Source organism: Phacochoerus africanus, chromosome 4 (genome assembly GCF_016906955.1).
Source record: "Phacochoerus africanus isolate WHEZ1 chromosome 4, ROS_Pafr_v1, whole genome shotgun sequence".
Classification (NCBI taxonomy): domain Eukaryota; kingdom Metazoa; phylum Chordata; class Mammalia; order Artiodactyla; family Suidae; genus Phacochoerus; species Phacochoerus africanus.
Window position 1 is genome coordinate 136,828,763 of NC_062547.1, and position 27,704 is coordinate 136,856,466.

Genomic DNA, 27,704 nt, shown 5'->3' on the forward strand with positions numbered 1-27,704 from the left:
ACACAGGCCTCAGCGACGAAACTGCACAGGACAGGCCCCTGCGGCGCTCCTCCTGGTGAGTCCCATGAAGTATAAAGAGCCTGGGGAGCCCCTCTGAATGTGGGCGGACTGGTGCCTGTCATGCGTCACGCGTTGTGGTGAAGAGGCACAGGTTACCCAGCCGGGAAGCCTGGGGCACTTCAGAGTTAGAAACAGGAACGGGCCTGTCCACCACAAGTTAACCTTGGCTTGTTCCAGAAGATGAGCTTTGCTTCAGAAGGCCGAGTGCACAGGGACGAGGACACGGACCCCTTTGGCCTTGGTCCTGACAGTGTTACTAGAAAAACACCCATGATTCCGAGATAAATGTGCTATAAGGGGCAACCAGACACAGCTTGTTCTCCTGGTAAATGCAAAAGCCTCTAGGGACTTAAATATTCTGCTAGATATTCTGGAGCAGTCAGTCTCCGTTCCCAACAAACCCCTCCTAAGTATACTCTTAAATATGCAAAATTTCGGAGCATACTAGCCAGGTGAGACACATTAAAATGAAACATCTGCCCGACAAGGATGCCACACACATGAGGGTTTGTTTTATTGCATGACGTTTGCATAAGGAAAAAAAAATATCGAAAACGGTAAGGCATCATGCAATCATGGATAAGCTATTAACTGGTCACTTAAGAGAGGTGGACATAACAATCTAAAATTTAAAAACTAGTTCCAAAAAAGTACATAAAAAATTTAACATGATGAGCTTTTTAAATATGGTTCATGTTTGTAGTTTCGTGTTGTTAAAAAGTGCTTCAAATGTAGTCTTGAAAGTTGCTCTTTAAAAATGGTGCTGGGGGGCGATGTCAGATTATAAACGGTAAAAAAGGAATTATTTCTATGGAATTCGAAAGCTAACATTGTGATCGTCAAACTCACTTGAATCCGTTTCAATCCTCACTCAAATTAAGCTGATAGAATAGTAATAATCATCTAAAAAAACCTCTGTTTTCTAACCAACCACAGTCCATTGCATTCAAGTTCTGCATGTCGAGGAATCACACCTCTGAGGAGGCCTGAGCGGCGGGACCTGGACCCCCGAGGGCCGGGGTTAATCGATGTACTGGGCCATCCAGCGGAAGCCTTCTCCGTAGCCTTGTCTTTTAAGCACGCTGCACATGAACACCTCCAAGGGCCGGGCGTTGAGTTCTTTCAGAGACACGCTGCCCTGGAAGAAAAGACAGACCTTATGTAGGGTGACCCCTTGATGAAAGAAGCGCCCCCCGCCCCCACCCAGGAGCACCGCAGCTTGCACATCTTCGCACGAAGGGTGACGGTGGTCGAGCCACGGCCGTTTGGCACCCGAGCCCCCTCAACCCTCAGGAAGCCTCCCCTCCCTCCGCCGGAGGCCAGGATGCCCACTCGGTGGGACGGAGGCGAGCCTGCGGGGCAGCAAGAATGAAAATAATCTGTGACGCAGAAAAAATGCAAGTTACCCAACTGGTTTCACCCATGATTTAACTCGAACATTCTCCGGTCGGGTTTATAACTAAACGTAACGTGGAGGTGACTTATGAAAAAGAAGACAGAAAACAGACCGAAGTCTACTTTATCTAATAACACAGGAGTCTCCGTTCATAGGCTGCAATATTTCTCTATTCTGGGATTTTTCTTTTTTCCACCACACCTGTGGCACATGGATCAGACACCCACCATAGCAGCGACCGGAGGCACAGCAGTGACAGTGCTCGATCCTTAACCCTTTGAGGCACAAGAGAACTCCTACTCTGGGATTTTTCAATACTAAGGTCCTTCCCCAAAACAAATCCTAATAAAAATCAATGCAGAGGTAATGTGTCTTAAAGCTCATTATGTTCAAAAAAACCTGAAAACGCTGCTATGGCTAAGTTTACATTTACTTTATTTTATTTATTTATTTATTTATTTTGTCTTTTTAGGGACATACCTGCAGCATATGGAGGTTCCTAGGCTAGGGGTCAAGTCAGAGCTGTAGCTGCTGGCCTACACCACAGCCACAGTAACGCCAGATCCAAACTGTGTCTGTAACCTACACCACAGCTCATGGCAGCACCCGATCCTTAACCCACTGAGCGAGGCCAGGGATAGAACCTGCAACCTCATGGTGCCTAGTCGGATTCGTTTCTGCTGTGCCAAGACAGGAATTCCAAGCTTTGACATTTTTGATCTCACCAAGAATAGGTTTCATTTCATTCAGTGGTAAAAAGAAAATAAATGAGGACATTAAGAAGACCCAAATGGGAGTTCCCTGGTGGCTCAGAGGGTTGAGGATTCAGTATTGTCCCTGCTGTGGTGTAAGTCTGATCCCTGGCCCAGAAACTTCTGGATGCCACGGGTGAGGCAAGAAGACCAAACAACAACAACAAAAGAAGACCCACATGTATAAATGACAGCCTCCAAGAAAATAAATTAAAATGGGCTTATGTGGTTGGACAATAGTAATTTAAAGATACCTGGTTGTATACCTGAAACTAATTATACCCCAATTGGGGGAAAAAAAAGAGAGACAGATTGTACCAATTGGACTGATAAGCATGATTACTGTTAGGGGTAGTGTGGGAACAAACTATCTCAGAAGGTTAAAAATAAATAAGTAAAAAGACATGTGTTCTACTGAGTTAAATATTCACTACTGGTCAAAAGATTTTTTTCTTTTTTTTACCTTTCCTGTTGTCTGACCATATAAACCAAACATCTCTCGTAACCTCTCTTCACTGATGGCTTCAGGTCTGTCAATCTTATTCCCAAGAATCAATATAGGCACGTTAGCAACAGTTTCATCTGTCATTAGTGACTGAAAAACAAAACAAAATGAAAGATAAGATGTTGATGTGAAACCATCTCAAGGGCTCAGTGGGACAAGATAGCAAATGGGCATCAAGGATTCATTCTCCATCATATCCGTTCAGTTGGGCCAACCTTCTTTGGCAAATTTCCCTACATTTCAGAGTGAGCTCAATGAACCCTGATTAATTCTTCCGCCTCCCTAAGCTTCCTCCTGTAAAGGCTCACTCTGCTCACTCTGTGCCTAGACCCAACACTTCGAAGGCTTACAGAAGAACTGGTTCCATTTCTAGTTTGCTGCTTCTGAGTTGTGAGATCTTAGGCAAATAAGCCTACCTGAAGTTCAGAGAGAATCTGCAATAGTAGTACCTATATTACACAGTTAACCTGAGAATTAAATGGGGTAATGTGCACAGTGCCTGGCACCAAGTAGCAACCTGGGAATCCCTGACCTGTTCCAAGACCACAGAGCCTCCCTGGACTTTTCCACATGAACACGTATTTGTTTGCCTGCTCTAGGCAGAGGTGTGGTTGGGTCAACCTTCAATCAAGTCATGGACCCGCTTTCTCTGTGGCCTCAGATCTAGCACTGGCCTTGCCTGATGCCCTTGAGCCCCTTTATGAAGCATGTGACCTGGGAGACAGGAGAGGAGGTGGCTACACGTGGCCTTGATCACTCCTGGGAAGTGGTGACAAAAATAGCATGTTACACCATTTCCAGGTTCTGGCCAGCTCCTGAAGGACTTAGGAGAACCAGGGCTCAAGAAAGAGCCACTCCAGGAATATAGCAGGCATGAAATATACCACAAGGAGTTCCCGTTGTGGTGCAGCAGAAATGAATCCAACTGGTATCCATGAGGAGGCGGGTTCGATCCCTGGCCTCACTCAGTGGGTTAAGGATCCAGCATTACCATGAGCTGTGGTGTGGTGTAGGTTGCAGACATGGCTCAGATCGGGTGTTGCTGTGGCTGTGGTGTAGGCTGCCAGCTATAGCTCCAATTCAACCCTTAGCCTGGGAACTTCCATATGCTGTGGGTGTGGTCCTAAAAAGCAAAAAAGAAAAAAAAAAAGAAATATACCACAAGGGCACACTCTGCACAGAGTGAGCTTAAGCCTTCAGGAAGGAAGTCTGTGTTAGCACCTCCTCAATAGCTACAATTATTCCAAGCTGCTCCCTCCGCATTCTAAGCAGGGCGATCCCTGAGCCGCACGAGTTGTCGGGCGTTACATCAGAGGCTGCAGAAGAGCTGTACTCTTATACCTACACCTCCAACCTGTTTCCTCAGGCTTCCCAGAGTGATTCAGCTGTGTCAGTTTTAGTTATTTAACTTACATCAAGTTCTTCTTTTGATTCTAACAGCCTTTCATGGTCTGCACAATCCACCAGAAATACAATGCCATTGATAGCAGGAAGGTAGTTTTTCCACACTCTCCGAGCTAACAAAAACAATCAGGAGTTAGATTTTATTTGCTGGTCAAACCTAGAAGATGTTTTGTTTTTTGTTTTTTGTCTTTTCTAGGGCCGCTTCCCACGGCACATGGAGCTTCCCAGGCTAGGGGGTCTAATCAGAGCTGTAGCCGCCTGCCTACGCCACAGCCACAGCAACGCGGGATCCAAGCCTTGTCTGCAACCTACACCACAGCTCACGACAATGCTGGATCCTTAACCCACTGAGTGAGACTGGGGATCAAACCCGCAACCTCAGGGTTCCCAGTCGGATTCGTTAACTACTGTGCCACGATGGGGACTCCCCAGCAGATGGTTTGACGGAAGAGTCGAACAAGATAGCAAGTGTAATTATCTCTTAGCTGCTGCTACTTCACCATATACTGAGGTTAATCTTTTACCCAATATTGTTAAAATCTTGTCAGAAGACCAAAGAAGAAATTCCAAGTGTTCCCTGATTGTGGGCAGTCAGATAGTTTACTCTGCCTCAATTTTCCCATGTTAGAAGGAGAATTAATATTTGCTACCAATGGACAAGGATGCACATTAAATTCATGGGAGGAAAGCCACTATTTGTTATATGCAGTATTTTTTTGACATCACTATTTAATCAGTTTTTGCCAGTGATAAATTTGTTGTCAGTGAGAGAAGGAAATTAGTATCAAGTATGGACTTGTTAAGGCGTTCCCGTCATGGCGCAGTGGTTAACGAATCCAACTAGGAACCATGAGGTTTCGGGTTCGATCCCTGGCCTTGCTCAGTGGGTTAAGGATCCAGCATTGCTGTGAGCTGTGGAGTAGGTCACAGACGCAGCTTGGATCCCAAGTTGCTGTGGCTCCAGCGTAAGCCGGTGGCTACAGCTCCAATTAGACCCCCAGCCTGGGAACATCCATGTGCCGTGATGTGGCCCTAAAAAGCCAAATAGACAAAAAAAAAAAAAAGTACAGACTTGTTAAGTTAAAATAATAAAGCCAACTCTTCTACTCATAATAGAAATTAAAGTTGATGAAACCATGAGGGTAACTTCTCCATGACATTGTCTTTTGGAGGAGAAAATAGTTTGGGCGGTACCCTGGGGGAGGGTAACTTTTTTCTCTGTTTTATAATGCATCTTAAAGACAATATAGAACGAAGTTTCAAATTCCATTAGGTTCTAATTCTAATCATTATATGCCAGCAATTACTTTATGTATATCTTAATTAATACAGTCTCACATGTGCTTTCACTAGCTGTCACAAGCTTTGCTGTAGTCGTTGTTGATGAATTTCTGTGTGGTCGGTTCTGCTAACTCCTTTGGGGGCTATTAAAAATGCCTAGGAGTTCAGTCCCAGAAAGTTTAGTGGAGGAGGTAAGACAGTCTTTCCAAACTCGAGGACACGCAGAGAGGCACTAATCGCTCCGTGAGGGTGGCTGGGAGCCGTCTCGGCTGGGAGTGGCCTTTCAGGGGCAGAGCGACAACACTTACACGGGGCCCTGAGGGTGGGTTACTCGCGTGCAGAGGGGACGGCAGGAGCACGAAGGCGGGAGAACACCAAGACGATGGGGTCTGGTCAGAGGAAAGAGAGTGGGAAAGGGAATGGTGGGAAATACAGACCCGAAAAGTCAAGTGGGATCGGATCCCGGAGCTCCAGGGTGTGTCAGGTCAGTAAGTGTGGCCTTTATTTTGTAGGTAACGAGTTAGCCACGGAAGGTTTTTCATATGGAGCAGTAACAAATTCATAGCATGACTGTGGCTGTAAGTGAGAGGTGGACTGAAGCCGAGAAAGAAGGGAGACTACACTCGACTCACATGCTTTACCACCAAAAGCAATTCGGACTTAAACTGGGTGGTCATGAAAATCATCCTCTGCCTTTAAAGCATTTATCTGGGGTGATAATTCCTAAATTTTACTCTGGCTTTCCCTGAATAGAATGAGATTTCATGCGCTGGAATATAGTGGCCACATTTTTATTAAGTAAAATGAAACAAAGCAACTAGAAGAGTAACAATCTTACCTTGAACGTGTCCACCCAGATCAAAAGTTGTAAAGGTCATGCCAGCAATGGTTAGTTCCTCTGAAGCTAAATAATAATAATACAGGATATTTTAACATGAAAATTAGAAATCCATTCCTGCTATATACTGCCACTTAATGTCTGATTTACTTTAATTGCAAATAAGGACAAATCAACACAATTCAGATCAAAAAGGAATTCTTTGGAGTTCTCTTATAGTGCAGTGGATCCGGTGTCGTCACTGCAGCAGCGTGAGTCACTGCCATGGCCTGGCCTGGGTTTGGTCCCTGGCCTGGGAACTTCCACATGCCACAGGTGCAGCCAAAAAACAAAAAAGGGAGTTCCCTCAGTGGTTAACGAATCCGACTAGGAACCATGAGGTTATGGGTTCAACCCCTGGCCTTGCTCAGTGGGTTAAAGATCCAGCATTGCCGTGAGTTGTGGTGTAGGTTGCAGACGAGGCTCGGATTCTGTGTTGCTGTGGCTGTGGCGTAGGCTGGCAGCTACAGCTCTGATTAGACCCCTAGCCTAGGAACCTCCACATGCCGTGGGAGCGGCCCTAGAAAAGACAAAAAAAAAAGAGGGTTGTTCCCATCTTGGCGAAGTGGAAATGAATCCAACTGGGAACCATGAGGTTGTGGGTTCAATCCCTGGCCTTGCTCAGTGGGTTAAGGATCCGGCATTGCTGTGAGTTGTGGTGTAGGTTGCAGACAAGGCTCGGATTCTGTGTTGCTGTGGCTGTGGCGTAGGCTCTAATTCGACCCCTGGCCTGGGAACCTCCATGTGCCGTGGGTGCGGCCCTAAAAAGTAAAACATAAAAAATAAAGGAATCCTTTGTTGTAACTACTATATTCCATTTCATATTGCCAATATGATGATGTATGACGGTAGATACTGGTAAATGGTAATAGTCAATTCTAGTATTCACATCTCACACAAATCCAGCAGTTGCTTATTTTTCCTTCTCTAGTTACCCTGCTGAAATTGACAGAATTCAAGTGACTGATCCAACCTAATAATTTTTCACATAATGCATCTTAAATGATAAGGGGAAATAACAGTATGCTCTCATGGCTGTCATATTTTGCAGGTGACACTCTTTAATGACAAAAACAATTATAATTTAATTTAAAATTGACTTATTTCTTTTTAAAAATTAAAGTATAGTTGATTTACAATGCTATGCCAATGTCTTCTATACAGCAATGAGTCAGTCATACATATATATATGTATATATATATATACACACATTCTTTTTTTTTTCCTTTTTTTTCTTTTTTTTCATTTTTTTATTACTCAAATGAATTTATCACATCTGTAGTTGTATAATGATCATAACAATCTGATTTCACAGGATTTCCATCCCACAGCCCAAGCACACCCCCTCACCCCCCCAACACATTCTTTTTTTAAAATATTATTTTCCATCATGGTCTGTCCCAAGAAACTGGATATAGTTCTCTGTGCTATACAGTAGGACCTTATTGTCTAAATGTGATTGTTTGCATCTACTAACCCCAGACTCCCAGTCCATCCGACTCCTTATCCCTCTCCCCCTTGGCAACCACAAGTCTGTTCTCCATGTCTGTGAGTCTGTTTCTGTTTTGTGATAGGTTCATCTGTGCCACATTTTAGATTCCAATATATAAGTGATAACATAGAGCATCTGTCTTTCTCTGATTTACTTCACTTGTTAGTATGATAATTTCTAGTTGCATCCATGTTGCTGCAAATGCGATTATTTTGTTCTTTTTATGGCTGAGTAGTATTCCATTGTATGTATGTACCACCTCTTCTTAATTCATTAGCCAGTGGACATTTAGGTTGTTTCTATGTCTGGCTATTGTGAAGAGTGCTGCAGGGAATGTGGGGGTGCATGTATCTTCTTGAATTATACTTTTGTCTGGATTTATGCCCAGAAGTGGGATTGCTGGATCATATGGTAGCTCTGTGTTTAGTTTTCTGAGGACCCTCCATAGTGTTTTCCATAGTGGTTGTACCAATTTACATTCCCACCCGCAGTGTAGGAGGGTTTCCTTTCCTCCACACCCTCTTCAGCATTTGTTATCCGTAGACTTATAATTAGTGATGTTGAGCATTGCTTTATGTGCCTACTGGGCAACCACAGTCTTCGGAGAAATGTCTATTTAGGTCTTCTGCCCATTTTTCGACTGGCTTGTTTTGTTGTTGGATAAGTTCTTTTATATTTTGGAGATTAAGCCCTTGTTGGTTGCATCATTTGCCACTATTTTCTCCCATTCCCTAGGTCATCTTTCATATGTTTAATGGTTTCTTTTGCTCTGCAAAAGCCTGTAAGTTTGACCAGGTCCCATTTGTTTATTTTAAAATTTTTATTGTTATTTTTTTTAATTTTTTTCCTTTTTAGGGCCACACCTGGCATATGGAAGGTCCCCAGGCTAGAGGTCAGATTGGAGCCACATTTGCGTCCTATGGCGAAACCTGAGGCAACAACAGATCTTTAACCCACTGAGTGAGGCCAGGGATCAAACCTGCATACTCACAGACACTATGTCAGGTTCTTCACACACTAAGCTACAATGGGAACTCCCCCACACTGTCTTCATTACTGGAGCTTGGTAATATTGTCTGAACTCTGGGAGAGTTATGCCTCCTGCTTGGTTTTGGTTCCTCGGGATTGCTTTGGCAATTCTGGGTCTTTTATGGTTCCATATAAATTTCTTGACTGTTTGTTCTAGGTATGTGAAAAATGTTGTGGGTGATTTGATAGGGATCACATTAGATCTCTAAATTGTTTTGAGTAGCACGGCCACCTCAACAGTATTCATTCTTCCCGTCCGGGAGCATGGAATATCTCTCCATTTCTTTGAATCCTCTTAATTTCCTTGTTTAATGTTTCATAGTTCTCGACCTCTAAGTCTTCCACCTCCTTGGTCAGGTGTTATTCCTAGGTGGGTGTTTCCTTTTTCTCTCCCTTGCTTGCTTTCTTTTTTTGGCTGCCCCACAGCATATGGAGTTCCTGGGCGAGGGATCAGATCCGAGCCACAGTCACAACCTAAGCTGCAGCTGCGGCAACGCCAGATCCGTAACCCGCCGGGCCAGGGAAGAACCTCTGTCCCAGTGCTCCCAAGACACTGCCGATCCGATCGTACCACAGCAGAAACTCCTATTCCTAGGTATTTTGAGGGGGTACATTTTATTTTTTTTAATTTATTTTTTATTTTTTGTCTTTTTGCCCTTTCTAGGGCCGCTCCCGGCGGCATATGGAGGTTCCCAGGCTAGAGGTTGAATCGCAGCTGTTGTCACCGGCCTGCGCCACAGCCACAGCCACGCGGGATCCAAGCCGCGTCTGTGACCTACACCACAGCTCACGGCAACGCCGGATCTTTAACCCACTGAGCGAGGCCAGGGTATCAAACCCACAATCTCATGGTTCCTAGTTGGATTAGTTTCCGCTGCACCACGACAGGAACTCCCAAGCGTTTTTTTTTAATATTACATATTCAGTTTCACTTCTAGTGATCGGTTGGTTCACATCCTCTTGATTCACTTTTGGTGGGGTGTATGTTTCTGGAAAGTTGTCCGTTTCTTCTAGGTTGTCAAAATTTTGACTATTATTTCTTCGAATATTTTTTCAGCTGCCTCCCTCCCCTTCTGGAACTTCAGTGATGAGTGTGCTGGACTGCTTACTATTGTCCCACAAGTCACTGAGGCTCTGTTTATTTTTTCTTCCCAGTCACTTTTCTCTCTGTGTTTCTTTTCGTTTCTGTTGTATTGATTTAAGTTCACTGGTCTTTCAATGTTTGCAGTACTGGCACTGTCTAATGAAGGATCAACTTCACTGTTAATCCCATCCAGTGAAAATTTCATTTCAGATATTTTATTTTTCATTTGTATAAGCCCCATTTGTTTCTGTCTTCTATCTTCCATTTCTCTCATATGTTCATGTTTCCCTTAAATCCCGGAGCATATTCCTAACAGCTCTTTCACTATCCTTATCTGCTAATTCCATCACCTTTGTTACTTCTGCCATCATCTTTGTTATAACCTGTTTTTACTGGTTGATTTTGTTCCTGGTTATGGAACATACTCGCCTGCTTCTTTGCATGTGTAGTAATTTTTTGATCGGATGTTGGATTTCGTTGTATCCTTTTGAAGAAAGTTGCACTTTGTTCTGGCAGGCAGCTAAACTGCTCACAGACCAGTTTTTAACTTTTCTAGGGCAGATCTAAAGTAGTCTTTACTGGAGTTGCCGTCGTGGCTCAGCGGAAATGAATCTGACTAGCATCCTTGGGGACACAGGTTCGATCCCCGGCCTTGCTCAGTGGGTTAAGGATCCAGTGTTGCTGTGAACCATGGAGTAAGTTTCAGACTTGGCTCAGATCTGGCGTTGCTGTGGCTGTGGTGCAGGCCAGCAGCTGCAGCTCTGATTGGACCCCTCGCCTGGGAACCTCCATATGCTGTGGGTGCAGCCTTAAAAAAAAAAAAAAAAAAGTAGTCTTTACTTGGAGCTACTTTAGCCTCATTACTAAGAGATGATCCTTTTAAAGTCTACTGAATGCCCTGTGTAGTCAACAAAACCTCTCCTTTCTGGCTGGTGGGAACATGTATTCCAGGCCCCATGTGAGGTCTGAGAATTATTTGGCTAACAGCTCCACTATAACTGTTCTTTCTCCAGAAATTGTTCCTTCCTGGCCATGTGTAGTTTTACTCTATGTACGCACAGAGTGGTACTCAGTCACAAAACTTCCTAGAGTTCTTTCTCTGCAGAGCCCCTTCCTCTGTGGGAATCTGCCCAGCACATTGTTGTCACCCAGCTTCCCCAAATTCTGATCTCTGTCTCCTCTACTCAGTAAGACCACTGGCTTATGTTTGGGTTTTCTCTCCCTACACTGTGGTCTGAAAACTATTTATTCAAGTGCTACAACTTGGATAGAAAAGGGGTTGTTTTCTTCTCTTAGGAATCATAGCCCTGTGCTAGCTCTTGCCCAATATCTGAAAGCAGTGTAGTATAATTTTTGTCCAGTGTGCTCGTCACTTACAGCGGGAGAGTCGTTCTAGACTCTGTTACTCCCTCACAGCCCAAAGCCGAAGCCCCCTACAATTGTAATGAAAGGTTTAGTGTGACTGCTGAAGCCCTGGGGTAGTTTATCTTGTTAAAAAATTCTGTATGGGAGTTCCCGTCGTGGCTCAGTGGAAACGAATCCAACTAGGAACCATGAGGTTGCGGGTTCAATCCCTGGCCTTGCTCAGTGGGTTAAGGATCCAGCGTTGCCGTGAGCTGGGGTGTAGGTCGCAGATGCGTCTCGGATCCGGCGTTGCTGTGGCTGTGGTGTAGGCTGGCAGCTGCAGTTCCGATTAGACCCCTAGCCTGGGAACCTCCATATGCTGCGGGTGCGGCCCTAGAAAAGACAAAAAAAAAAAGGGACCAAAAAAAAAAATTCTGTATGAAGACTGCCAACTGAATAATAAATACAATTTGTGTTCAAAGCATGATCCTTTCCATAAGGAAGACAATGCTTGGATGTGGCTGGCAGACTACCTCTGTGGTTACAACCCCCAGGACACCCCGTGCTTTATGAAAGGTTAATTAAGATATGGAACCCTTCGACCATCCCAGCGAGTTCCCGCTTGCCCCTTTCCTGTCAGTCTACACCCCACTCCCAGAAGTAAGCACTGATCTGAATTCTATCACCACAGGTTTGTTGTGCCTGTTTTAGAATTGTATATAAATGGTATCATCCTGTAATGTAATTTGTTGTGACCAGCTCATTCCATGCAATATAACATGCATAGTATAATCCTCTTTCTTGTTGAGCAGAATTCCGTTGTTCATCTATTCTTTTTTTGGTGGACATCTGAGCTGTTTGCAGTTTGGGGCTATTACAGATAAAGCTGGTATAAACCTTGTCGTACAAGGATTTTAGTGAACATATGTTTTCATTTCTCCTAAATAAATACCTGGCAGTGGAACTGCCAGATCGTAGAGGGTACAAATGTATTTCTATTTTTTACATATGCTTTTGATGAATTTGATATAAGTTGAAATGAATGTCAACTGCTGGAAAGTTGAGATGGCATCTGTCCTGTGCCATGCTTTTACTCCTAGCACTGAGCGTAATGTCTGACATGAAGTAGGTGCTCAATAAATAGCTGAATGAATTAAAAGGCAACAGCATAAAGTTTGTAAAATGACATGCATCTAATATAAGACCACTATGTAGCCTCTTCCCATTCTGCTGTTTTTGCAGACAATTTTAATATACTCAATTTCACCAGGATCATTTTTTTCTTTAAATATTATTCTTGTATAAGAATCTTGTCAAGCCTCACTTTCTTCTCCTAATATAAAGTATCAATTTTATGCAGTCTTCCTTTTCCAACCTCACTAATAGTTTTAGTTTTCTAGATAAAGTGTTAATTTGTTTTGTTCTGTTCTCCTTCCTTGTTCTATCGTATTACCTACTTTTCGGTCCATTTCTCAATTTTATACTGATTATAAAGGCTACCACTCATTATTTCATAATTAATCTGTGGATTAACTCATCTGTAAACTCTGTGTCTACCTGATCCATAATCTTTTCAACAGTTAAAGTAAGGTCACAGGTATTTTAAAATTAGGCTTCTTTGGATCGTTGGTGGCTTAGCAGTTAAAGGATCCAGTGTTATCACTGTGAATTTGATTCCTGGCCCGGCAACTTCCACATGCCATGGAAGTAGCAAAAAAAAAAAAAAGACTTCTGTTTCTAATAATTTGTCACTTTAACATTTACTTTCTCAAACAGTACCTATTACATAATCTTATATTACAGGTATGTATTACGTGATTTACAGAATCCTTTTTTTTTTTTTCGGTCTTTTTGTCCTTTTTAGGACCACACCCACGGCATATGGAGGTTCCCAGGCTACGGGTCCAACTGAAGCTGTAGCTGCTGGCCTACGCCACGGCCACAGCAATGTGGGATCCGAGCTGCATCTGCAACCTACACCACAGCTCAGAGCAACTCCAGATCCTTAACCCACTGAGTGAGGCCAGGGATTGAACCCACAACCTCTTGGTTCCTGGTCAGATTTGCTAACCACTGAGCCATGACGGGAACTCCCTAGAATCATTACTAATGTCTTCCAGGTAGTTTTCCTAAAAGAAAGCACAGTAAATTTATTTATTTATTTATTTATTTATTTATTTTGCTTTTTAGGGATGTAGGTGTGGCCTATGGAAGTTCCCAGGCTAGGGGTCAAATCAGAGCTACAGCTGCAGGCCTACACCACAGCCATAGCAATGCCAGATCCAAGCCGTGTCTGTGACCTACACAGCAGCTCACAGCCACACCAGATCCTCAACCCACTGAGCGAGGCCAGGGATTGAACCTGCATCTTTATGGATACTAGTTGGATTTGTTTCCACAGAGCCACAATAGGAACTCCCAATATTTTTTTTAAGTTTTTAAAAACTTTCTAAAAGTGCATCAATACATGCTCTGTTTTTTGGAATAATTCTGTAGTCTTTATATTAGATATAGTTGAAGTTGTTAAGACTGGAAAAATAACTGGTTAATCAGTTGAGAGCTACCAGCAAAGTATAAGACTATAATCTATAATGTCCACTGAATAATGATTAAAATAGTATAGTTCTAAATTTTGGAGAAATTTAGGTTATGTAACAAGGTAATGGCAGCTGTTTATAACCTAAGCAATATGTGGTTGAAGAGACCTCAATCGTGTCATAATCCCTGAGAAAACAACTTTTTCATTCCTCTAGCTGGACAATGGTATACTAACTGATAAGAAGATATGAGTATTATTTCAAGATCTAAATATACTCCCTGGAGTTAAGTCACCTATTATTTACCATACTATATTAAGAACAGGTCAAATGACTTGATCCCAATTTATCCACCAACCAACAAACACACACTTGGTTAGGGCCTCTGAATTGTATCACCTGATCAAGTACTAAATGTTTAGGAGAATATACTTACTGGGATGTAATGTTGGGACATGTTGTCCCAGTCTGTCGTCTTTTAGCATGTGTAGTAATGTTGTTTTTCCCGCATTATCCAATCCAAGAAATACCAGTTTACCAGTTTTCTTATATAATCCTGCAGAATAAGAACCATGATTAGTCACAGTGATATCTGAAAAAAAATTATACAAATAAAATGACTTCAAAGAAAAATATAATACAGTATTCATAATTTAGTTTAGATTCTTTTCTTAATTTCACAAGAATTTTGATAAAAGAAATATTTATGAACTTTTGACCTTTTAAGATTTTATAAATTGGCCTGAAAAGGCTTGGATTTCTAACCTATTTTTAGTTTTGAAGATAAATAAATAAATAAATAAATAAATAAATAAATATTTATATATATATATATTTTCGGCCTCGCCCAAGGCATGCAACAGGTCCCAGGCCACGGCAGCGACCTGAGCCATAGCAGTGACAATACCAGATCCTTAACCCACTAAGCCACTAGGGAATGCCCTTTTTCTTCTTTTTCTTTCTTTTTTTTAACATGCATTTTTAAAATTAAAAAAAAAAAATGCATTGGGTGGGATCCCACTGTGGCTCAGTGGGTTAAGAACCCAACTAATATCCATGAGGATGTGTGTTTCAATCCCTGGCCTGGCTCAGTGGGTTAAGGATCTGGTGTTTCTGTAAGCTATGATGTAGGCTGCAGTCAGGGCTCAGATCCCACATTGCTGTTGCTGTGGTGTAGATCGGCAGCTGCAGCTCTAATTTGACCTCTAGCCTGGGAACTTCCATATGCTGCAGGTACGGCCCTAAAAAGAAAAGAAAAAAAAAATGCATTGGACTCCTGTGAAGATTAAATGAGATAAAGCACATAAAGCTCTTAGGCAAACTGGATAATAAATGGTAGCTATTCTTGTTAATAATATGACCATCAACAACCTTAAGAAGTAGGAATTACTGTTTTACAGATAAGGAAGTTTAGGCTAAAGTGGAGAAAGTAATTTGCTTAAGATTACCTAAGATTAAAACAGGTATAATGAGTAATTGCACAAGTTGGTATGATTCCAGAGCCCACATTTATAACGACTGGGTTGCACATAGAGGCTTTGGACAAATAAAAGACAGTTTTATATAAGGATTAAATGGGTAACAAAAGAGAACAGATGGCCTCCCTTACCTAAAAACTGTAGCACACTGCTGAAACCACTGTAAATCCAGTCAAATATGAAGGACATAGCCAAATCTTATAGGGTCTGGAAAAAAAAAAATGTGTTTTGAATTTGGTAGTCAAGATTAAACATCAGCTCTGAGTAAATAATCCTACAACAGCCTTACTACAAAGGGTTAAACACTCTTATCCAGGCCAAATCAAACCTGATCTATACTGACACATAAAAAACAAAGTGCCAGAGTTCCTATTGAGGTTCACCGGCAACAAACCAGACTAGTATCCACAAGGACACGGGTTTGAGCCCAAGCCTCCCTCAGTGGGTTAAGGATCCCGCACTGCTGTGAGCTGCAGTGTAGGTCACAGACGCGACTTGGATCCCGCATTGCTGTGGCTGTGGCGTAGGCCAGCAGCTGTAGCTCTGATTCAGCCCCTAGCCTGAGGAACTTCCATATGCTGTGGGTACAGCCTTAAGAAGACAAAAAAAAAAAAAAAAAATTTCTTGCAACTAGTTGATTCCTGATTAAGACAGTGTGACTTGCAAAACATGAATAGTTTTAGTTGTCATTATCACAAGAATGAGAACTACAACAGCAACATAAATATACAAGAATCTATTATCTTAGATGTTCTTATTTTACTCAAGTTGAAAATTATACCTCCTCTACTATTAACATTTTAGGTCATGTAGAAATTGAAACTTGTCATCAGAGAAAATATATACAAGTGGGTTATCTTTTCTGAAGATTTTTAGGTATATGGTTTTCAAAGGGAATCATAATTTTCACTATCGAAAATCAAATAAAGCAGTGGTGTGTTGAGATATTTTAATTCAATACATATTTACCTAGTTCTTAGTACGTCCAAGGTCCTGAGCTAGACATCACAGGGAATACAAATATTGACGACAAACATGGCTTGCTCTCAGAAAGTTTATAGAGTGATAAATTAGCTATACAAATACAATTACAGTGAAAAAATGTTACAACTGAATAGAATATTATCTAAAATGATAACAGCTCATCCGATAGAGTTTTAAGACTTATTTAAACACAAAGAAAAAAAATGCCCATGATGTAAATCCTAAGCTACTAGGGGATTAATGATCATAAGAGCACAAAAATATTAAAAATGAATAAAATAGGAGTTCCCATCGTGGCGCAGTGGTTAACGAATCCGACTAGGAACCATGAGGTTGCAGGTTCGGTCCCTGCCCTTGCTCAGTGGGTTAACGATCCGGCGTTGCCGTGAGCTGTGGTGTAGGTCGCAGACGCAGCTCGGATCCTGCGTTGCTGTGGCTCTGGTGTAGGCTGGCAGCTGCAGCTCTGGTTAGACCCCTAGCCTGGGAACCTCCATATGCCGCGGGAGCGGCCCAAGAAATGGCAAAAAGACAAAAAAAAAAAAAAAAAAAAGAATAAAATAACAGAGATAGGAAGTATCTGTGAGCATATTAGCGGAAAGAGGTACAGTACGGTCACAAATGCACTTTATATTTCATATAAAAAGTGAGAAAACCAGCCCTGCTTATCTCTTCTTCCAGAATCCTATTTCCAAGGTTCCATGGCAGCAGTAGGGCACTGCTAAGGAAAGGTTTCTGCTACAGTGTTTAGCGTGCATGGGCACAGCAAAAAGTCAGGAATTGTTAGATGCTATGATTGGGGTTAGGGGGCGGCAAACTGAGAGTAAAAATGAATGGGTGCTAATTCGTGACACAGGAGCCAGACTGACTAAGCTTAGACATTTGGTCTTCATACCTTCGGCTCAGAGGTTATCAAATCCGACTAGGAACCATGAGGTTGCGGGTTCGGTCCCTGGCCTTGCTCAGTGGGTTAAGGATCCGGCGTTGCCATGAGCTGTGGTGTAGGTCGCAGACACAGCTCGGATTTGGCATTGCTGTGGCTCTGGTGTAGGCCGGTGGCTACAGCTCCGATTAGACCCCTAGCCTGGGAACCTCCATATGCTGCCAGTGCGGCCCTCAAAAGCAAAAAAAAAAAAAAAGCTGGAGCTCTGGACCTAGGACTTTACTATCTACCTGAGGTAAGTTATTTCACTTTCCTCATCTGTAAAATGAGGACAGTACCTACCTGAGATGGTTGCTGTGAAGGTTAACTGCTACACCCAAAGCACCTAGTATCTGGCGTGAAGCAAGCATTCCATTTTAGCTGCTGTTATTAGTATTTCTTCTGCTATATGGCCCACAGTACTGGGCAGTTTACAGATATCACTACTAAATACCCCAACAGCCTTTCAGAGTAAACACATTATTCTTCTACTTTTACAGAAAAAGTTAAAGTTACAGTAAGTAAAATTTGACTGTTAGTGATTGGCACATCTGAGTTTCAAACCTGGGTCTTCCCCCCCCCACCCCACCCCCCGCCCTGCTTTTTAAGGCTGCACTCTTGGCATAGGGAGGTTCCCAGGCTAAGGGTCCAATCAGAGCTGTAGCCACTGGCCTACACCACAGCCATAGCAAAGCAAGATCCAAGCTGCGTCTGTGACGTACACCACAGCTCATGGCAACGCTGGATCCTTAGCTTACTGATCGTGGCCAGGGATTGAACCTGCGTCCTCATGGATGCTAGACAGATTTGTTAACTGCTGAGCCCCGAAAGGATCTCCTCAAACCTGGGTCTTTCTGACTTCCACATCCGTCCACTTTTCCTTATATTGCATTGGGTCTCTAAAGCCTTATTTTTATTTATTTTTGTCTTTTATCTTTTCAGGGGCACACCCATGGCATATGGAGGCTCCCAGGCTAGGGGTCGGATCAGAGGTGTAGCCACCAGCCTACACCACAGCCACAGCAACACCATATCCAAGTCGTGTCTGTAACCTACACCACAGCTCATGGCAACATTGGATCCTTAACCCACTGAGCGAGGCCCAGGGATCAGCCTGCATCCTCGTGGTTGCTAGTTGGGTTCGTTAACCACTGAGCCATGCCGGGAACTCCTAGGGTCTCTAAAGCTTTATAACGATAGTTTTAAAGGTTTAAATTTATTTAATTTATTATGTACCATTTTTTGTCTTTTGTCTTTTTTGTTGTTGTTGTTGTTGTTGTTGTTGTTGCTGTTGTTGCTATTTCTTGGGCCGCTCCCGCGGCATATGGAGGTTCCCAGGCTAGGGGTTGAATTGGAGCTGCAGCCACCGGCCTACGCCAGAGCCACAGCAATGCGGGATCCGAGCCGCGTCTGCAACCTACACCACAGCTCACGGCTACGCCGGATCGTTAACCCACTGAGCAAGGGCAGGGACCGAACCTGCAACCTCATGGTTCCTAGTCGGATTCGTTAACCACTGCGCCACGACGGGAACTCCCTTATGTACCATTTTTTAATTACTCCAGTTCATGACTCTGACATGTAATTCCTTCCTCTCCCTCTCACCCCACATCCAGTTATTCCTTAGTTCTGCTAATATCTCAAGCTTTCTTTGATTCTCACATGAGTCACCTGGTCAAGAACCTTATGTCACTTTCCTAAAGTATCATCTTAACATCAAAAATGTGTTTCTACCTATCTGTATATGCCCTCCAAAGTAGATTCAGCAAAATGTCCTTTTTTTTTTTTTTTTTTCTTTTTAGAGCCGCACTTGTGGCATGTGGAGGTTCCCAGGCTAGGGGTCTAATCAGAGCTACAGCTGCTGGCCTACGCCAGAACCACAGCAGCACCAGATCCAAGCTGCGTCTGTGACCTCCACCACAGCTCATGGCAACTCCAGATCCTTAACCCACTGAGCAAGGCCAGGGATCAAACCTGCAACTTCATGGTTCGTAGTTGGATTCATTTCCACTGCACCACAATGGGAACTCCTCTCAGTGTAATTATTAATAGTGCTTCCTTTCACCCTCAAAAGGTCCTGATTTAGGTGTTAAATTATATGGCCTCCCTGTGCTTATGGTCAGAGTGCCACTGGAGGTTTGTAAGCTGAGAAATGATGCAATCAAATTCCTAGTCCAGGAGTTCCCATCGTGGCTCAGAGGAAATGAATCTGACTAGTATCCATGAGGATAAGGACACAGGTTTGAATCCTGGCCTCACTCAGTGGGTTAAGGATCCCACATTGCTATGAGCTGTGGTATAAGTTGCAGAGGCAGTTTGGATCTGACGTTGCTATTGCTGTGGTAGGCCAGTGGCAACAGCTCCAATTGGACCCCTAGCCTGGGAACCTCCATGAGCCATGAGTGTGGCCCTAAAAAGACTAAAAAAAAAAAAAAAGAAAAGAAAAGAAAAGAAATAAATTCCTAGTCCAATATTCCACATTCCACTAGCTATCTCTTAGCTACCTTTCTAAGGTTAGTATATACTCCTTTCATACTTGCAGCTTTCCCTGGGCCAAAGTAAACCACTTGCCATTTACTACTGGTGACTATACTTTATTATCCTAAAATATCTGCCCATCATTCTTCCTATCATCAGAATGTTCTCCCACCATCTCTGCCTGAAGTCCCCCTGCCTGAAGCACCAGCCGTATGTTATGGAGGGAATTCTCATTTGGCATACAGGTAGAAGAACCAAAAGAACCCGGGAAGGGTAAAAGAGCTAGAAGAAAGAGGAAAAGAAATGAGCCACAGAGATGTCACAGCTAGCTTTGGTGACAAGGAGACATTCGTTGAGAGCATGAATACCCTGTAGTGGAGGGGTTGACCAGGAGAGCCTATGGCTGGTACTTAATACATAACAGAGCTCTGTGACCTTGAACAAGTTAAAATCTCTTGGGGTGTTTTAAGTTCAAATGAGATAAAAGTGCTCAAAGGAAGTATTTAATACCTGGTTGCTGTTATTATTGAGAAGAGAATGGGACAGGAAATTAATAGGTGGAGGCCGTGAGGAAATTCCTCTTTCAAAATGTTTTAAATGGGGGAGTTCCCATTGTGGCTCAGTAGATTAAGAACCTGACTAGTATCCATGAGGATGCAGGTTCAGTCCTGGCCTCGTTCAGTGGGTTAAATATCTGGAGTTGCTGAAAGCTGAGGCGTAAGTTTTGGATGAGACTTGGATCTGGCATTGCTGTGGCTGGGGGGTAGGCTGGCAGCTACAGCTTCAGTTCAACCCCTACCCAGAGTGCTTTCAAAGGTGCGGGCCTAAAAAGACCAAAAAAAAAAAGTTTAAAATGAGGGACCCCCCTGGCTGTCTAGTGGTTAGGACTCAGCGCTTTCACTGCCGTGGCCCAGGTTCAGTCCCTGGTCTGGGAACTGAGATCCCCACATCAAGCCACTGCACGCGCAGCCAAAGAAACCAAAGTTTGAAATGAGATAAGGGAAATGAGATTTTCCTCTTAAGGAAGAGTGAGGGCCTGAGAATGTTGATAAATTGAAAGGAAGGAGGCGAGGGAGATACGATACGTTAAAGATACGAAAGAAAGAGAAGGAACCAACCCAAAGGGGAAAGGTGGAGGAGCCAGGCTGAGAGCACACGCTTCCTCTAAGAGAAGGCAGGCAGGCAGGCCTGGAAATGTATGGTGGCGGTGGCAGGAAGCTGAATTCAAAGGCGTAGGTGGCAGTTGTGGCTCAGATTCGATCCCTGGCCTGAGAGCTTCCATTTGCCATGGGTGTGACAGGTTGGGGGCAGGGTGGCAGGGGAGAAGCAGGTGTAGATGTAGTAAAAGGAAGCAGGAAGGGCAAGGTGGGTCCGAACTGTGCCAGCAAAGCAGAGGATAATGTGGGGCTCAGTATTCCAGAAAAGGACGGGGTCTGCATGGTGGCAAACCCCACAACTTAGCTCTGGGTGCAGAGCTGAAGAGCACCAGCGGTGAAAGATTCGGGCAGCCGGGCTACAGGATTTGCTGTCCACATTGACAGGAGGTGGAATCCGCTAGAAAAGTGGACGGTGGTGTTGGAGAAAGCAAGAAGTGGCCAAGTCCTCAGTGAAGAGCACTGTTGATAGGTGAGCGCCATGAGGGCTGTCAGAGGGCAGAGTAAGTCAGCCGTGCAGGTAAATGGATTTTCTCTATAAGGATGGTAGGTACCAACTTGCTGTTGTAAAATGTGTCCCAAGATAAATAATCCAATAACATAAATAGGAAGACTCTGCTTTAGAAATTAATGAGAGATTTATTTTTCTATAAAGGTGTGCTTTCTGAGATCCTTAAAACGAGCTAGGAGTCCTTAGTCATTTTAAAGGAGAGCTAAACATGCTCAACTAAGAGTAAAAGTTACTTAGCCACAACCAGATACCTGAGCCCTGAGAACAGGTTACACAACACCATGGACACACTATTAAGACATGTGAAAAGCAAAGGTCAAGAACAGGGAAGCATATACACGTCAGCAGATTTATTTACTGCATGAACACCAAACAGGAAAAGTCGCTCCGCAGATTAAAAAAGTGACCTGCTCAAGTATCATGAAAATCAGTGCAAAGGGTATAATGGAACAGATAGTCTCAGATTACAAATAACTCCTTGAAAGCTCTGTCTCAAACTTATTTTTTTTCTTCAAATGGTTGAGCCATTTATTTATTTTCATTTCTGAAGTTGTACTGATGTATAGTTGATTTACGATGTTGGGATCATTTCTCCTGTACGACATGGTGATTCAGTTGCACATGTACACACATCCATTCTCTTTCAGATTCTTTGCCCACATAGATTATTACAGAACCATTAAACGTGTATGGAGGATTCTATTTATATGAAATGTCCAGAATAGGCAAATCTTTAGTGTAGGTAGATTAGTGGTTGTCAGACTCAGGGGAAGGGGGAAATGGGGAGTGACTGCTAATGAGTCCTGGGTTTCTTTTGGGAATGATGAAAATGTTCTAGAGTTAGTAGTGAAGGTTGCACAACATTGTGAGTATACGGAAAACACTGAATTGTACATTTACAATGGTGAGAAGTATGTGTACAAATACCCTTTATGCTATGTACCCTCTCTCAATAAAGTTATTATTAAAAAATTAAAGAAGGAGTTCCTGCCCTGGCTCAGTGGTTAGTGAACCCAACTAGGATCCATGAAGATGTGGGTTCAATCCCTGGCCTCGATCAGTGGGTTAAGGATCTGGGATTGCCGTGAGCTGTGGTGTAGGTCGCAGAAATGGCTTGGATCCTGAATTATTGTGGCTGTGACGTAGACAGGGAGCTACAGCTCCCATTTGACCCCTAGCCTGGGAATCTCCATGTGCCGTGGGTGCGGCCCTAAAAAGACAAAAATAAATAAATTAATTAATTAAATTAAATTAAATGTTAAAAATTTACATGACCTTTAATATTTACAATTAATATAACTAGTTTAGCAAAGCATTTATACATAAAATGACAAGATACTAATAAACCAGGAGTAGGTCAGTGAGTTGAGGACCCATCGTTATCGCCATGGCTCGGGTTGCTGCTGTGGCGCAGGTTTGATCCCTGGCTTGGGAATTTTTGCATGTTTTGAGCACAGCCAAAAACAAAATAAAACAAAATTACTCCCCAAAGTAGTGCTGGGAGAAAATAAAAGCTATAATATTCTAAAGAAATAAATACATCAGAATAGGATTCTGGAATCAATACATTAACTTTGGGAAGCAAAGCATGGTAGAGCTTAAATGGATGGAGTACCTGTCCCAGAATTTAAAAAACCTAAACTGAATATGCATCTTCTGAAATACTGTTATTTCATTCTGGGAAAGCCAGTCTTTGTGAGCCCCAGTTTGCTCCCTATGTGTAAGAGAAACATGTGCCTCACAGAATGGTAAGAATGATTAAATATGATAATGTGCATGAAAATACTTTGAATAATATACGGTGGTATTCATTCATTCAGACTAAATTAGTTGAAATTCAAAGCAGAAAACTTTAAATGCTAATTTTCAAATTAACTTCAATATTAACAACTATTAATACAGAAAAGTTTTTAAATGATGTATATTTTACTTTAAATATTAAACACACCATCACTGACACCAGAAAAGGCACTAGAATAGTTTCCTTCAAATGTAGGTAAAGAAATTTCACTAGAAGAGGTTAATCACAATTTTCTACATAATTTTGTCAAGCTTATGATTAAAATATGTGCAATTCCTTAAGATCGGTATAATGTCTGTAAACTAATTTAGCAACTATACACAGGTCTCTCTCAGATTCAAACAGTGCTAGAAACACAAAAGCCAAACTCCACTGGACCACGTTTTGTAGAATTTCAGCAAGGCCCTGTGCATTAGTCATCCCTTGGTGTCCTAGAGGATTGGTTCCAGGCCCCTGCATCCTCATCCTCGAGACCCTTATAAAAAAATGTCCTGGTATTTACATATACTCTACATGCATCCTCCAGTATACCCTAAAGGATTTCTCAAATACCAATAATATTTAATACAATGCAAATAGTTGTAAATACAATGTAAACACCATGTAAATAGTTGACAGCACGTGGCAATTTCAAGTTTTGCTTTTTAGAACTTTCTGAAACTTTTTTCCCAAATATTTCCCACCCATAGTTGACTCCTCAGAAGCTGAATCCATGGATATGGAGGGACAACTGTACTAAAATAACAGACAGTGACCATGTTGAATGTTGCAAGACTATCTGCTTTATAAATACTCTCTCCTAAGATTGTTGGATTTTTCTTTTTGCAACTTTTAAGAATTGAAACAGTTTTACAAATAAAAAACTCATGAAAACATTTTAGGACTGAACGTATAGCAATTATAATAATGGACCTAAACCTTTTGGTATAATCCCCCAAAAATACAAACTCAGTTTTCCTTTATGAAAAAGTGACACTCAATTGAAATAAGGTTGAATATGACAAATATAAATGGATTTTTTTAAGAGAAAAACAAAAAAAAAACCTCTACTAAAAAAGTTGTTTTTGAGCCTGAGTAATGAACTTGCCTGTAATGAATTAAGAAAATAAAAACTGACATAAGCAATGACAAATTCATGAAAATACTTTAAACTCATTTTGTTCTAAAAGCTATACATAAAGAAGAGGAACTTTTCATACCCTGATTTTACAATTATTTGTTTAGTAAAGTTTTGCAGAAAAATAATTTAAATGAGTTTTAGGCAAAAGTATTTAAAGAAAAGAGTGAAGAAATAACGAATCATTACTGCAGAATTCTGACTTATAAGCTTCCAGTGATGTGGCAGTGACTTTCATTTCTGATAGCCTAATCTTTTGTCTCAATTCTTGCTTGAAGTACAAGGCAAAGGAAGGTTAAAATGTACCTCAGAAAATACCAATGGGAGTTCCTGTTGTGGTTCAGCAGTAACCTGACTACTCCATGAGGATGTGTGTTCGATCTCTGGCCCTGCTTGGTAGGTTAAAGATCCGGCGTTGCCGTGAGCTGCAGTGTAGGTCCCAGATGCGGCTTGGATCCAGCATTGCTGTGGCTATGCAGTAGGGTGGCACCTGCTGCTCAAATTTGACCCCTAGCCTTGTAACTTCCATATGCCGCAGGTGTCACCCTAAAAAGCCAAAAAACAAAACAAACAAAAAACCCCCCAAAAACCAATGAACTATCCTAAAGTTTTTAAAGTTCAAAATATTTCAGTAATGAATGCAAGTCCACTAAAACAATATTTGATATACATTGCTTTGAAATATCATCACTACTAATTATTGACAAGATGTAAAACTTCCTTTATTCCTTATCTGTAAAATAGAGATGATGCTACTACTTCCTTATGGATTGTGTGTGCATAGCTAGCGCCTTACACCTAGTAGGCAGTAAATGTTCCTTTCCGTCTTTCACTTGCTTCATTAATACTTACTCTAGAGGCAGATCTGAAAAAGAATGAATGTGTATGACTGAATCACTTTGTTGTAAAGCGGAAATGATCACAACATTGTAAACCAACTGTACTTCAATAAAACTTTAAAAAATGAAAAAAACATTTCCTTTAGTACCAGGGAAAATAACCCAGCACTCTGTAGAAGAAATGCTGATACAGTGGCAAGTGTGCCTGTTCTTTTTTTTTTTTCTTTTTCCTTTTGGCCAGCAGCAAAGGCCTCTGTGGGTTAAAGGACCCGCAAGGCCAGTTCCCTTAAACCACTGTGCCAGGCTGGGGGCTCGAACCTGTCTCCTGGTGCTCCAGAGACAGCACCAATCCCCTTGCAACACAGTGGGAACTCCACATGTGCCAGTTTTTAATTATCTTAGATGAAGTTGCAAGTAGTTCCAAATGTCTGTAGTTTTGCTGTTTACAATCTAAATAAAGCACCAAAATAGGTACATTTCTACCAATGTCAAATTGACCATACATTGTAAAAATCCTTTATAAAATTGATCAAAATTTTAAAAAAGACTTTTTAACTGGCATTTTAACACTGAACACAGGACATTCTTAAGAGTGAGACACAGTGGTAGTACCGATCTTGGTATAAAAAAAGTGCAATAATATTAGGTTTAATTTTTTTAATTAAAGGGATTTCTTCACCCCATTTTCCCCCGTATACCTAATACCTTAAATTCGTGATGAGTTTGTCTTTTGGTCAACAACATCAGAGTTTCAGCTGTTGTCAAAATCAATTTCTATCTTGCAACTCTTGGAACAATCCGTATATAACAACAGTTCTTCCCCCAACACTGTATCTTTTTCCCACTAAACTCGGACTTGGGCTGTGGCAAAACGTTAACTACTGATAGTAAGGAAGCTCGGTTTGTCCCCCCACACTAAGTGGGAGAGCTGAAAACAACACGCCGCGTCACAGCCTCTTGACCTGTCAGTGATCCCCGCCGCCTTCCCAGGTGAGGAAACTGAGGCCGAGGGGAAGGAAAGGCCTGCCTGCAGTTCAGAGTCACCTCGTTCCTTCCTGAAATCACCCACCGTTTGACAGGAGCGCTGTCCCGTCCCGACGACCCTCAGAAAGGCTCCGAGGAGCCCGAAAGGAACCCGTCCTCATCCCGTCGCCAGATTCCGGGGCTAAAAACAGGCGCCCCGTCCTTGCCCGGGTACAGGCATGGGCATCGGGTGGGCCCAGGCGCTAAAAGTGCTCTTTTCCCGGGGCCCACCGCTGCCGCCCGCCGGTTCTCCCGGGAGGAGAGGCCATCACTCACCTGCGACTGGAGAGAACGCGATTCCTTTCTCGGCGTCGGCCCTCGGCACTCCGGTGTCAAGCGCGATGGCTGCCGCGGCCCGAACTCGCGTCAGCTCCTTCCGGGCCGGCGGGTGCTTCACTCCCGAAGGTTCTCGGGACTGCAGCGCCACGCGCCGAAGTTCCGCCTCCTGGCGGTTCCGCGGCCAATCCCACCGTGAGCGCGCCGAGACCTGGGGAGAGCTCCAGACATCCAACTGAACGCGCTTCTGGGGCCGCGGGCCTAAACAGAGAAGGGAACACAGGTGTTTAGCTTGGGGAAATTATATGCGACATCCTTTTTTGAAAAACACATTTTTAAAGGACACTTGTTTCTTGAATGCAACAAGTAATTTACAAAATGTAACTGCGCGCCAGATAGTATGTTGGATGCTAGCTGTTGAGCTTTAAGCAAGACTGACTCCGCAGTTCTTTGCTAATGGATGCTGCTTTTCTTAAATGTATTCAGATGGGATTCCTTGGGTGCCTTGCATGAAACTGTGATGACAGTGCTTCCAAGATTGCTCTCAACACTAGGATTCTAGGTGATGCGGACAGAACAAGGAGGTGTTTGGGGACCGAAGCAGAGTTTCCCGATAGATTGCCAACAAAGCCTATGATGGCTCTGCTAGATCTCCTCCTCTTTCCCACCAGCCTCAGGAAACGCCTTACTCATGGGTCCTCCCTTCGTGCTTGTCATTCCTCTGCCAAAGTCTTCCCCAGATTGCTCCTCTCCTTCCTTTTAACATCTACACACTCTTCCCATCTCTTATCAAAGCCTCCCTTTCAGGCTTGGTTAAGCCCTCCTTTACAGGCTTCCCAGCAACTGTACAATTTACCGTATCATTGAATTTATGTTGCTTATAATTGTACAGTTAAATTTGTATGATTATTTATCTGTAGCTTTCCCCAGCAGATGTTCTATCAAGGTTCCTTAGGTCAAGAACCACATCTGCCTTTTCCTCTCTTGAATCCATTTTCAGTGCCTGGCATACAATAGGTGCATAATATATATGAGCAAGTGGGAGTTCCTGTTGTGGCACAGCAGAAATGAATCTGACTAATATCCATGAAGATGTGTGTCGGATCCCTGGCCTCATTCAGTGGGTCAGGGATTGTGGCATTGTCGTGAGCTGTGGTGTAGGTTGCAGACATGGCTCGAATCCCACATCGCTGTGGCTGTGGTGTACACTGGCAGCTGCAGCTCCAATTTGACCCCTAACCTGGGAACTTCCATATGCCAGGGGTGCAGCCCTAATAAAAAAGAAAAAGAATATATATGAGCACATGATTCATTCATAATATGAAGGACTCCTAGGTACATTTTTGTCTTCAAAGGGGTTAA

At 42.7% G+C, this 27,704-nt stretch overlaps 2 protein-coding genes across 3 annotated transcripts; one reads left to right on the plus strand and one right to left on the minus strand.

Moving 5' to 3' along the window:
* Positions 1-550: 550 nt before the first annotated feature.
* On the minus strand, positions 551-26,428 carry SAR1B (secretion associated Ras related GTPase 1B). Of its 2 annotated transcripts, XM_047778650.1 has the most exons (7): positions 26,343-26,427; positions 15,372-15,447; positions 14,199-14,318; positions 6,237-6,302; positions 4,127-4,230; positions 2,672-2,803; positions 551-1,198 (listed from the first exon to the last, which is right to left on the minus strand). In XM_047778650.1, the coding sequence occupies exons 2-7, from the start codon at positions 15,427-15,429 to the stop codon at positions 1,082-1,084; spliced, it is 597 nt and encodes a 198-aa protein (XP_047634606.1). In that variant the 5' UTR covers positions 15,430-15,447; positions 26,343-26,427; the 3' UTR covers positions 551-1,081. The 2 variants fall into 2 exon arrangements, with proteins under 2 accessions (XP_047634606.1, XP_047634607.1); XM_047778651.1 differs by lacking the exon at positions 15,372-15,447 and having other exon boundaries at positions 26,343-26,428.
* On the plus strand, positions 25,887-27,624 carry LOC125126353 (uncharacterized). Its single transcript, XM_047778652.1, has one exon. The coding sequence runs from the start codon at positions 26,246-26,248 to the stop codon at positions 26,579-26,581; it is 336 nt and encodes a 111-aa protein (XP_047634608.1). The 5' UTR covers positions 25,887-26,245; the 3' UTR covers positions 26,582-27,624.
* Positions 27,625-27,704: the final 80 nt, after the last annotated feature.

Bases quoted from the DNA above. Each gene is read 5' to 3' on its own strand.
- SAR1B (XM_047778650.1), bottom strand. From the start codon at position 15,429: ATGTCCTTCATATTTGACTGGATTTACAGTGGTTTCAGCAGTGTGCTA. The intron at 14,319-15,371 runs GTAAGGGAGGCC...CTTATTCTGCAG, and splicing joins CAGTGTGCTACAGTTTTTAG to GATTATATAAGAAAACTGGT. The intron at 1,199-2,671 runs GTAAAAAAAAGA...CTTTTCTTCCAG, and splicing joins ATGGTCAGACAACAGGAAAG to GGCAGCGTGTCTCTGAAAGA.
- LOC125126353 (XM_047778652.1), top strand. From the start codon at position 26,246: ATGGGCATCGGGTGGGCCCAGGCGCTAAAAGTGCTCTTTTCCCGGGGC.